The sequence below is a fragment of the Ovis canadensis genome, chromosome 4, assembly GCF_042477335.2.
Source record: "Ovis canadensis isolate MfBH-ARS-UI-01 breed Bighorn chromosome 4, ARS-UI_OviCan_v2, whole genome shotgun sequence".
In the NCBI taxonomy this organism is placed as follows: domain Eukaryota; kingdom Metazoa; phylum Chordata; class Mammalia; order Artiodactyla; family Bovidae; genus Ovis; species Ovis canadensis.
The window spans coordinates 63350772-63363962 of record NC_091248.1 but is presented as its reverse complement, the minus strand read 5'-3'; the positions used below and the strand labels follow the sequence as shown (position 1 = coordinate 63363962).

General features: G+C 34.4%; 2 protein-coding genes across 3 annotated transcripts in view; one reads left to right on the top strand and one right to left on the bottom strand.

Moving 5' to 3' along the window:
- Positions 1–13191, top strand: part of COG5 (component of oligomeric golgi complex 5) — a 279231-nt gene that overhangs the window by 63840 nt on the left and 202200 nt on the right. The gene's annotated exons all lie outside the window — the stretch shown is intronic.
- GPR22 (G protein-coupled receptor 22) lies at positions 293–3293 on the bottom strand. Its single transcript, XM_069587909.1, has 2 exons — positions 3218–3293; positions 293–1618 (listed from the first exon to the last, which is right to left on the bottom strand). The coding sequence occupies exon 2, from the start codon at positions 1592–1594 to the stop codon at positions 293–295; it is 1302 nt and encodes a 433-aa protein (XP_069444010.1). The 5' UTR covers positions 1595–1618; positions 3218–3293.

Sequence of the window (13191 nt, the reverse complement as noted above, 5' to 3'; positions counted from 1 at the left end):
AGTGTTTTAAGGCTATGTATTTATTCTTTAGAAAAGATGACTTACATGAATATCATCTGATGGACATAATATTGACAAAATATACACATGATATTACCTTAACAAACTGCCATGCAACAAATACAGTAAGTAATGAAGAAATTGAATATATATGACCTAATCTAATCTTGACATTTACATTGAAAGTTTATAACATAACCTATACTTAAATTGTTTTTCTTATATTTGGCAGTAATTCATTTTTTACAATTTAAAAATTTTGAATGTGGGTTTGGTGAAACTTGGACTTTCCCTAGTCTGTGACAACCTGAGGTACTAAACATTTTTCTCTAATTTCGCTATCTTCAAAGGTGATTTTTTTGTTTCTTTTAGGATCTATCCAAGAGTTGTGTATTACAGCATTATTAGGCATGGGATCAGCTTCTACTATGGAAACAACTCGCTTTTTCATTTTACTTTTTAAGACCTTTTGAAATTTTTGTCTAGTAAATGCATATAATAGAGGGTGAAATATAGTTGTTCCATAACCCATGACTAGAAAACACAACCTTAATTTTACTAAAAGGTCACTTGGGCCTAAACATAAAATGGTGGTATTTAAAACAGAAATTGGTGTCCAGCAGAGAAGAAATGTAGAAATAATCAATAAAGACATTTTGAAGACTCTTTTCTGCCTTTCTCGTCGTTCACGGTGTCGTTTCATAGCTCGCCGGAGAGCAATTATTACAGACACTGAAGTTCTAACACCAAAGACTACATTTCTCCCAGCACTGCCTTGTGACATGTCTGTAGTCTCATGTTGTGTGGTTAGAGAAATTGTCTTTTTCTTTCTTGCTTTCTTCTTCTGCCCTGTTGAGAATCTTGTGCCTATTCGAATATTGAGAGCCTGAAGTATTTTGCTGTATGTGATTAACATCACTATGACAGTGAAAAAGAATATTGGAATCTGTACTAGCAGGTGATAATACATTCCCAGTTCTGTGTAGTATTCATTTGTGCTGACACACAAAAGTGTCTTGTTTTCCCATGTATTTCCACTTTGAAGGCTGAAAAAATTTACCTCAATAAAGGGAATCAGGAAAGAGAAAAATGAAAAAATCCAAATGGATATCATTAGCATTGCAGCTCTGCCCATTGTCAGAATTCGGTTTGCAGGCTTTACAGAGATGTCGTATCTGTCCAAAGTGATAGCGAAAACGTTGATTGCTGTTGAGACACTTGCAAAAGATACACAGGCCTCATGGAAACAGCAGATGAGAGCAGTGTTACTCTCCAGTGAAAGCAGAAGGATAACTATAGTTAGAGGAATACATCCCACACAAATGATTACATCAAGTACATGAAGATTCATTGTAATAATGTTACTGACAGAGTTGATTAAGTTGGATTTCATGCAGTAAAGTACCAATACGGTGAGGTTGCTGCCAAGTCCCAACACAATTTCTAACATAAGAAATCCGGTGAGAGACACTTGAAAGCTTAATGGATATGATAGTGGTTGGTACATATTGGTGTTGATGTCATCAATGTCATCTCGCACTGTAATGTTAGATTCAGACTGCATGTTGATTTCCAGAATGGGAGAAAAACACATTCTTTTGGAGCAGCTGTTTTTTCCCTAGAAAGTGAAATAGAATAAACTATTTGATATTCAGCAATTTAAATGACGTACAAAACCTGTGTTCATTGTGAAAAAAAATTTTATTGTGTACTTAGTTTAATTTTTAACTTTATAAACTGTTAATGGAAAATGTAGAAACACCAAGATAACATTGTTTTTGTAAAAGGAAATTGGCCCATTTGAAGAAATAACTATTGGGGATTGCTTCTATATGGTTCGAAATTATTTAATAAGCTAAAAAGGTTTTCCTTATTAGGGTTTTTCAAGGTTATTATTTGAGATGCAGTGTATTTTTGTATAATAAAACTACCCAGTATGCAAAAGTAATTTTAGCCCAGTGTTTTAAGATTTCATTTTAAATGTTGTGAGTAGGTGGGAAATAAATGCTGTTTTAACATGTTGTGGCACAGTTAGTATAGGTGTAATTATTCCCATGAGATTTCAAATGAACAGGACAAATGTTCATTTAAAATGATAAATGGCACAGAGCCCTAGTTTGTTTTAAATCACTTTGTCCTTGTTCCTGATTGAAATTCATATTCAGAAGTCTACAGTGTGCTTGGGGATATCTGGAGTTTTTTCCCATTGAAGTAGGGAAAATGATAAATATTTCATATTTTGCAGTGAAAGTGCTCACTGAACTTTACAATGAGCAAAAATTGGAACAAAAAAGACAGTAGTTTGGAATAAAACACCACAAACCTTGGTTAAAGAGCACTAATCACTTCTATGAATGAATGATTTATTTTGTGACCACACCCTTTCATATCATGTAGAAGGAGAAAATGGAAATTTAATATCACTTAAGAAATAGCCATTTTTTCAATGGTTTAAAAGAATATATCAATTGATTTTTATTAAGCAGAAATTTTTTAAACAAAAAATAAAATTTTAGGGAAAAAGGAGTATCTGAAGCCCATATTCTGAGGAATCTATTAAATTTACACATTCCCTATGAAACCTTTTGTATAAATCACCCAGTATATATCATTTTGAGGAACATTTTCAAAAAAAAACAACTCTTGCTAATTCATGCATATTTATGTTTTAATATAGAAGTTTAGAGTAATTTATAAAAATAATGTCTGATTTGCTGGGCTAAAATGCCAGTAATTTGTATATTAAAATATAAATGATACAACCAACTATATTTCACATTTCAAGTACAGCATTTTGCCTGCAAAATCATAACAAATTATAAAAGCTAACAATTTTCAGAACTTATGTTAGCCTTTCACTTGTTGTAACCTTTGACAAGTTTTAGAATACAGTTTTATTTATGCGTATTATTTTAGAGGTAGTATTTCAGAAACACAAATGCTGATAACAATTTCTTTTGAGCTTGATATAAAGTATTACTAAAGGCATATATTTGAGTAAGTGAAAGTCTTAGCCAGCATTGAAATCCTATAAAAATGAGAATTTTAAAGTGTGCCAGATTTTCAGAACTGACAGATTAAAACATCAGATCTTTGTCACAGCAGTTAGAAGTGTCAATTTTAGACAGTAACTGAGGGAAAGGCATTGAACTGTAGATCAAGATTCTTTTCTCTTGTAAATGTTAAACAGTGCTGTGGGCTGCATGCATCTTCTGACCTACCTGTTTGTTGTTGCCTTATGGGCCTTTTGGCTCACTATAGCAGTTTTCCACAAAATGATAACATGATGTCATTGACAGATTTGGACATGATTTTTTTTTACCTGACAACATGAAGTAGCTGTGTTTTATTTCATGTCTTGGAGGAATTCTTTCATTTTTCTCTTCAGTACTTCAACTGCATGAATTGTAAGATTTAGTTGGCTGAAGGATTTCTAAAGATCAGTACAAAATACTTGTGTTTGTTTTGCCTTAAAAAGTCACAACGGAGAGAAACTTCCTCAAATGATAAGTGTTATGTTTCCCTTTGAGAGAGTTTATGATGATGTTTCTTTATTTTCCAGAACATGTGAAAACAGAAAGGAAACATAAAGTTTCTAGCTTCTAAAATGTTTTTAGACATCCTTTTGTTACAAATGTAAATCTGTTTGTATAGCAGTCCTCATTACTTTGAAATGATTTCTTGGTCACATAACTTGCTTTGTTAGTCCAGTCCATGTTCTCTTGATAAAAACCATCTGCTATTTAATTTGGTTTGTTTTCATTAGAAGAGGACACATAATTGGTCATAAAACTCAGATGGAAAAATTCTTTAGTAATATTAATTGATAGGAATATCTGAATATTTAGTGCAGAAAAATACTTGGTAAAGCTTCATTAGCTTGCTGATAATGTATGTCATTTCTTTTGGCAATCCACGTTTCATTGTTTCTTCAAGAATTGGTGGCTCCACGATTCTGGTAATGTTGTAGTATAAAATTCTCCTTTAAAAATGCTCATCATTTTGTTTTCAGGGTTTTTCAGTTAAATTGTTTTTCATTTTGTGGCTATTTTATATGGCATCTTCTTAGGATTATTACTGTTGATGTGTTATAATCCCAGCAATCATGTAGACCTCTATTCTCCAGTTTTAACTCCTTAATGTCTTAAAATCATGTGTTGTAAGAATATCCTGCAGTTTATGGTTCAGACAGCTAGGGAGGTGATGGATCAGATGCATTCTTCATATTGTCAGTTGTAAATACTGAGTTTGCTGCTTTGAGCCCTTGTGAAAAAGAAAAAAGTAGTTAAGCAATAGGGTTCTTAATAATTTCAATTAATTGAAAGTTACTTTGGTTGTGCTTATTTAACACCATACACAATATTTGTTATCAAAGTAAGGAAACTGTATGTATTATTAGAGCCATAGCTTATGCATGAATTTAAAGGTTTCTTTAAATAAAAATATTCTCTTTTCCTAACGAAGATTAAAAATTATGTTATTCAGTAACAGAGTTAACATTACAGACATTGTGTTTTTTTAAACCAATTTCTGCTCTCATTTTAGAAGTTAAGGAGTATTTTCAGAGATTATGAGCAATTAGCATACATTGAAAGTACTGTCATTCCTTCTTGTCTTTATAATAATTTAATAGTATTTCCTGCTGTAAAATATTATAGCTTGCTTATTAGCACAGGGTTTGAATTTTAACTGGTTAAAACAGATTCCATGATAAATACTATAAATTTCCTTGATGAACTGTTCATGTAGTTGAAATATAAAGGGTGATATAAAATGTAACTGCAAATTAAATAATTTTCAGTGAACATGCCCAATAATAAACTTAAGCTAAAATTGAGTAATAATAGCTAAATAATAAACCTGATTCTTTCAAGAAATATAATAGTTTTTTGAACACTTGAGAAAGACTAGTGATGACATTAGGATATTTAGTAATCTGAAGTGACTTAAAAAGCTGGGATCTTCATCGTGATTCAACAAAGAATATTCTTTATATTTAACATACCATCCTAAAAAATTACATTTAAAACATATCATATCTTAAGTAGATCTAAAAGATACATGTTTAGCAATAAGTAGAATTAAGCAAATAAACTCTTAAAATTTAGGCTAAAATTTTTCAAAGTAATTTTACCCCACTATGCTGGTTCAAAAGCAGCTGAATACTATAATAAGGAGCACAGCTTACCTCTGCTAAAGATTTGAAAGATTCTTGATGTAGTTGAAGCGTTTCCAGTTTTGATTGATTCATTTTGTTCACTGGTTAGTAGAGGACCGGGAAAGAGGGTCATAAACACCTCTTCGGAAGAGACCTTAATGAAAATATGTGTCTGTACTATGCCATTGTTTCAGCAGTACTGCTAATGTATGGAACATGTAGTGCTGCTTGGAGGCTGCTGCAGTCTCTCACTCTTCCTACTGTGGAATCAATAAGCATCTGAAAATACATAATGAAAGTAATTTAACATACTGAAGGCTTCTTGTCTCCAGAGACAACACTTAGATTCAGTCTTTCTAAAAGGGAATGGCACTGCTTTTCAGAGGAAAGCCTGTTCTGGGCAGCTTTTGCAGAATGACAGCCTACCTTGTCGCTTCTCTCCACTGCAGAGAGATGCAGTGCATTCACTAATTTTGATTGGTCAGTTGTATTGGGCTTAAATTGTGCTTCATATGTATAGCAGGGGTTTTTCATCCCCCACTGTTTTATATAAGGATGCTTTTTTAAAAGGCTATATTTATAAATGGTTGTGTGTTGCTCTTAAAAGAACATGAGTAAATCAGTCTTTAAAAATGCATATTCCTTTCTGGTTTGTTGTTCACTTATGCCAAACATCAAAAAATACAGGGAGGTGGCAGGGGGAGGGGGTAAGAAAAAATTACATAGTAAAATGTATGTATTCTTTTTAAAGCCTTGGATAATTGCACTTGAAAATATTTTAGTTGTATATATGTTTTAGGTTGAGATTCTTTGTTCTACAAATAGAAAGCCATTGCATCTTTACTGCGAACCAGATTGAATTTCAACTAGTTTGTTTGTATTCAAGTCATTTTCTCTGTGTATTCCAAGTTTTTGTGAACATCCAAAGGTGTTAAATATTATTATGACTGCAGTAGTCATTCATTCAGGTATTCATTCATTTCATTCATTCATTCAAAATATCAATAACACTTGATTTAAGGTTGTTATACCCTACAAATATTCTTTAAAATTCCATTGCTATTTTAAAAAAAGTATGTAAAGATTTAGTCACCTGTATTACTTTTGTTGTTACTACTCAACCTTCACCTCTGGTAACCCGTTTTGCTCAGTGGATGCATGCTGGTCATGTGCCATTGTATTCTATTTCAGCTGATTGTTTCTGTTTTTAGCATGTGTTCTTTTAGTGGATTGCTGTACCTTCATACTATATGCGGCTGCATGTTAAAGTTATTGGGTGAATATATTGGTAAAGGAAGTTAATTATATATCTTCATAAGTTACAAAGCTAAATTATTTTTGGGATATTCTGTCAAAAGAATTAAAATCAATGATGGAAGTAACTTAAAATATTTAAATTTAAATTTATATTAGTTTAGGTTGTTCAATTGCTAAGATGTGTCAGACTGAATAATTTTCTGTTTTCAATATTGAACACATTTTATTGAGGAAAACTATTTTTTTAGACTTGAATATATAATATGACTGGATTATGTATCTCAATAAACAGAAGACATGTTTCAAATCATTGAATTATTAGAATATTGATTACCCACTTCCATTATTTTAAGAATATTAATGATCTACATTTTAAAGAAAATGTCTACTAGGTTTTTAATTTATAATTGTAATTATTATTTATATTTTGAAAGTCAGTATACATTTTAATAATCTTCCATTGCTAGTGTTTAAGCTGCACATGGAGCTGGCTAAATAATATGTGGATTGTGAGTTGGATTTCCATAGAAGTTGAGAATAATGTGGTAGAGAAATTTTGCTGTGAATTTCTAAAGTTTTTTGCACAGCTTTGGGTGGCAGAACTTCAGTAATGATAAAAATTAAAATATTGTGCCACTTTTTGTGCATTTTGAAAGTTGGAGAAAAGAATCTTAGAAAGACAGCCATGTTGAAAGATTGTACAGGCGTGCACACACACAGGCAATGTTGTTTGAAGCGTAAACCTAAAACCATAGAAAAGGTAGCATCAGTTGAAACTTATGGTAGAGCTAAGAAGTTTACTAACATGCTGGAATACATATAGGCTTTCCTGCCAGAGAATTGAAGTATTTGTTTATATTTATCCTCACAATATCACCATGAAGTCGAGGAAACAAAGGCATAGGGAAGTTTAATGACATGAAAAGAAAGTTAGTAGTAGAGCTGATGTTGGAACTCTGCAAACCCCCCTCCAACTGAATATAGCTGGCCTTCTCTCTTTGGAAAATTTCTGAGGGTTCTTTTGGCTTAAAATTGGATGATTTGGGTTTAGTCACTACTGAATAGTTAACATGACTTTCAAGTCATATATTCTCTGTGTCACCATATAGCTTTTACTTTTTAAATTAACGTTTATTTATATGCTTTATTTAGCTCTCTATAAGACAGTATTTCTAAGCTATACTCAGACTATTTTGAAAAAAACATAAAATTCTGGAATCTCTCTAAGACATAATGGCAGCAAGAAAGTTCAGGTCTAGACAACACTTTTTATTCCCTGTGACTTGTGGTTAGGGATACACAAGATACTGTAAGTAATAATTACTTCTTACTGCATACATTGCTTGGTATAGTTTTCTGTTTCTTATTTTATTTTTTGGCTGTGCCCCACAGCTTGTGGCATTTCAGTTCCTCTACCAGGGACTGAACTTGGGCCAAGATAGTGAAGGCCGAAATTGTAACCACTTAGCCACCAGGACTCTCCCCTATAGTTTTCTTTTTAAAAACCACAAATTGGTTTGGTGAATATAAGGTTCTCTGATTTCTTAGCAGAATAATTCTAAATTCCTTTGTTTTTAACAAAGAAGAAAATATCTAAACTCCTGGATTGAAAATCGGATTTATTTTTTTTATGAAAAAAAAAAAAGAACATCAAATATAAATGTCAGAATTTACAGGATTCTTTTTTCCATAGAAACAGACTTTCACAGTTTTGTTTTTAATATTTTTTGTGTTCATGTAGGATACTAATTTTGAAAAATGCTGCAATTAGTGATTTAACACCAAATATAAAATCTGTAAAATTTTATAAAAATCATTTTATAGATTACTTAATTAGTTAATTAATAACCTTGGAAGGCAGTTTAACTTTCCTAATAGTGACTAAGCAACAGATATGAATCTAACCTTGAAATAGCTCTATTAAAATCCTTTTTCACAAATTGTATTTTTCTTTTGCTTAAAAGCATTTTGATTTTTATTTAGTTTAGGAATTAAAATTCCTGATATGAGGGTCTTTGGTTTCTAGTTTTATATATTTGCCTCCTTAAGTTTGGACAACTTTGAGTATGAGAGAGTAATTTACTGTTCACATTTAAACTTACTGTTCATATCAGATCATTCTTATCTAGCTTCTGTCTGGTTCTGATGCTGCAGAATTTTTGATGATTTTGAAATTATAAATGAAAAACTCAGTTTTGTGAAATGTTGGAATTAACCACAACTGACGGTGCTTTGAAACTGCAAAGTATGTATGCAGTGTGCTGTGCTCAGTCGCTTCAGTTGTGTCTGACTCTTTGCAACCTATGGACTGTTGCCCGCCAGGCTCCTCTGTCCATGGGATTCTCCAGGCATGAATACTGGCGTGGATTGCCATGCCCTCCTCCAGGGATCTTCCCAACCCAGGAGTTGAACCCATATCTCTGATGTCTCCTGCATTGTAGGCAGTTTCTTTACCCACTGAGCCACCTGGGAAACCCATTAGCACACTAAGACCCCCTAAACCTTATTCCCATTAGCTCATGGTATCAAAATGTAGAGAAGCAAACCTACAGATGTGTCTCCTGACTACCTTCATAAGGCATGTAACTGGCCTGTTAGCAACTACACACCAGCCTCCTGAATGCATGGTTTCTCCAGCCTTGCAGAGCCCCTTAAACTGCTGCTGTTAGCAACACATGCAGTAAGCAAGGGCACTGGTATAAAGACAAACGCTAATTGAATAGAGTCAGAGCAGCATTTCACATACTTCATCAAGCGCAAGATATGAAGTAAGTGAAGAACAGAACCTGAAGAAATCATGTCCTAGAACAGGGCTGGTAGGCACTGCAAGTGGGCTGTGCAGTAGTGTCCTGTGCACTAGCAGATAGTGTCCTGTGCACTAGCAGAAAGTGAAGAGATGCACACCATACCATGTTTCTACTAAGAAATGAGAAGAATGGGGTCTGACAGGAAAGCATTCTATCCCTAAATAAAAACAGCATGGTACGTGGACTCTGAATGCATATTTATGGTGTAAAAGAATTTCAGTTCTCTGATTTCATAAAGCAGAAATCTCAAGTCTTTGTGATTGAGTTTCAGATTAACTGGCACTTTATTTTTCTTAAACATTGTCAGTTTGAGAAGAAATCCACTGTGATATATAGATCTCTCCATTTTAATTCTAGGGTTTCTTCTTTTGATCCTTGGTAAAATTTTTCATCCAAGAACAGAATAGATACGTGCTGCTGCTGCTGCTGCTGCTAAGTCGCTTCAATCGTGTCTGACTCTGTGTGACCCCAGAGACAGCAGCCCACCAGGCTCCCCCGGCCCTGGGATTCTCCAGGCAAGAACACTGGAGTGGGTTGCCATTTCCTTCTCCAATGCACTTATATATATTTAAAAACATGAACCACTAGAGAATGAAACAGGAAATCAAGAAAGATTTAAGTTTTGGCGGCCCTTGATTTTTTAAAAAATTCTTTAAAGACTGTAGCAGAATAAAAGGATCACAGGCTCTGAGTCTCCTAGAGATTACAAGTGATGAAACTAAAAACTAACAAACAAATCTATGTTCTCAAACAGATAACCTCAATTCCGTGCCCTCCCCTACAGTAAAAAACCATGAATACCTTTAGTAGCAGTTCAGAATTCATCTTTTATCCTACCTGCCCCATCAGTGGAAGTTTAAAGTCAAGATTTTTTTAGACATCCATATGTTTGTATATAGAATATAAACTTGGATTAGATGACATCTGATTTTTTTTTTTTTAAATTCAGGTAAAGAAAGAAGCAATAACTTTTAACTAAAACCTTCTACATTTTTTGATTGCCATTCAACTTGCTACCATTTAGCAAAAAGCAAAATTTTCATAGTGTTTACCTCAAATCTTATTGCTTTACAACTGTGGCATACGCTCCATTAAAAATAAAAAGATGAAGCAGTCAATCCAGTGATTAATTTAACATGGCTTTCATTGAGAAAAGGGGGAGAGGGACAAGGTGATCAACAAAGAGGAGACCAGTAGACAAAAAAGGTGAATTAAACGCACAATGGTTTTCTTTAAGAAAAAAGAAGAAGAAAATATTATTTTCAACAAGAGGGGAAAAAAGCATTGAAAGCACATGAGTCAAACCATATTCTATCTTAAGTAGCTTTTCTTTGTTTTTCCCTCTTTTCTTTTTCCTTTTCTCTCTTTCTCTCTGTTTTTAAAAATAAAATCTCTCCCCAAACCATCATCACTTTTAATATTCCCCAGACTGGGCTTCATCTTCAGACCCTTCATCCCTGGATTTCTCAGGTGGAGGGCTTGAAGATGTTTTCTTTTCCAGAGGACTTTCTGGTTCCTCATCTTTGGGAAGAGGAGTCTTTTCCTTTGAGCATTTGAAGCTATGGGGCGACCCACTTTCCCCTTGCCTTTCACAGGACTTGGTGTCACTGTGGCCTTTATTTATGTATGCAATAGCAGTTTCTAATTGCTGAAAAATCACTTTTAAGTTGTATTGTTTCAAGGGTACTTTTCAGCGAATACTTACTTAATGTGGCTAACTCTCAAGTCTCCAATATTGGAGGCCAAGGTAGAAAGAATTATTTCAGTATACAGCTAATTCAAAATTTTCATTTGGCTTCTCAACTTTAAATTTCTTTCACAACAAATGTTTTATCAGAAAAATAGAAATAGACCATCTGCTGAAAACTCCCCATCAAATGAGGAGTAACCAGGGTAGTAGAAAGTCAACAATATTGGTGATTCATTACTTACAAAGGAGGATAATTGAAAACTGATTATAATCGAATAAAGTATGCATCAGAATTATATACCTGAACTGAAAAACTCCACAAAGCCTTCTTTCCCATCCTTCCCTACCTCACCTAAGTTGGGCATTTCAATTTTTCGTTTTTATTTTTCACAATATGTAATTGTAAGTCATTTGCCAGCATCTATTATAAAAACAAATATGTGGCATTTCTTTTTTGTTTTTCTCATCCAAACCTTGATTTTGGACCCTGCGATTATTACTACTTTTTAATCTCCGTCTGTTGTCCTACTGTTGGCATGTTGTTCTGGAGGCCTTGTCCAAATCATTACCACCCCGACCCAGTTTTCTGGCTGACTCTTTTCACTGCCTGTATCCCTTTTTGCCTCTTGAAATATTATGGATTTTGTTGACATTTTCTCTTATATTTCAACCAAAGAATTACACAAACATATTTGTGCTTTTTTTCACTTTGGTTTCTTTTTATTTCCCTGTTGCTGCTTCACATATTCTTGTAATTCTGTAGGTTATACAGAATCAAATTCATTTCTGTGTTCTGAAACCAAGTCAGTTGATTAACTAGATGCTATATTTAGCAAAGCTATGGCAGATCCCCTCTTCTGTTCTGCAGTGGGTCCTTTGCTTATTTCTTCTTCTTCTTTTTTTTTTTTTTTAGTATGGAGAAATGTAGTTATTTTTTGTATATTGACCTTGTGTCCTGCAAATTTACTAAACTCATATGTTAGTCTTGAGAAATTATTTTGTGAATTGCATGCTATTTTCTATACAGACAGTTAACGTCATTTGCAAATAGAGAAAGTTGACTCCCTTTTGAACCATGTATAACTTTTATTTCTTATCTTGCCTTATGCTGTATAGGGCATCTGTTACTAGATTTTATTAAAGTATATTAGGAGAAAGAATCTGCCATGGGCTCTGAGCATTCCTGAAGGTCCTAGGACATGCTGGTGTTGCTGGGCATACTAAGAATGAAAAGACCTGACTGTTGTTTCCTTGATCCATTTCTCAGAGATCAAGAAGTTGTGTTTGAAGCTAGCATCCTTAAGTGATGCAATAATAACTCCGCAAAGAGCAGACTTTCTTCTGCTTGTTATAAAAACGGTAAATTGTCCAGCTTAGTGTTCTTTGGCTGTGATGCAATCCCACTGTGTCCAGAGTATCTGCCTAGGCTTCTCTGTCAGGAAGACTTGGATGGGAAGGTGAACTGTCAGTGACATATCCCTCATGCTGCTTGCTGTGTTTTGAGTCCTTTGTGTCTGATCCAGGCATCTTAAGTTTTCTGCCAGCATACATGACAGAAACAAGCTAGCTTTCATAGCTTGCAAATAGGGTAAAATCTAGACCCTTCATGATTTTTGACAATTTTGGGAACAAGAGCATAATGACTGAAACATGGCTTCCTACAAAAGAGAAGACAAGGGCCCCTGTGGGCTGGTTTAGAGAGTATGAGATCTGATAGCACATGCTCTTGTTTAAGTGGTGGGCTAGGCACTACTGTATTACCTGTTAAGGAGTCTTTAGAGGCTAAGCAGTGAGAGAACTAAACAAAGCTGCCCAAATGGTCCTTTGTTTTTTGCTCAGGCTCTAAGCTGTAGGAAGAAAGAATATCATTATATCAGTGAGGCAGCAAGCCTCTTGGCCTAGACAAAAGACAGTATAGCTGTAGCTGCTGATTAAGGGCTCCCTAAAGCTAAAATAAAGGGTGCCAGCAATGAGAACAGAGCTTTGGGTAAACGTAATACATTTTAAGTTCATTTGTTGAGTCTAGGTAGGCAGCCACTTGAAATTGAATGTAGCTGTGAAGTCTTAGAGGGCAGAGCTACTTCTTCCCTTTGTGCCCTTCGATTCGTCTCCCCCCTCGACTCCAACCTCAGCTGCTTAAAGTAGACACCAAGTGTGGCAGGGACCTCAGGGAGAGGGGAGAGACTCAAACTTTTATAGCTCTGTTGGATAGAGGTGCCCAAGCACTTTCCAACCCGGTCCTGTGGGGGAGAAAGTACAGTAGGTGGCGGGGAGGCTGA

Excerpts from the sequence above, each read along its gene's own strand:
- GPR22 (XM_069587909.1), bottom strand. The coding sequence starts at position 1,594 with ATGTGTTTTTCTCCCATTCTGGAAATCAACATGCAGTCTGAATCTAAC.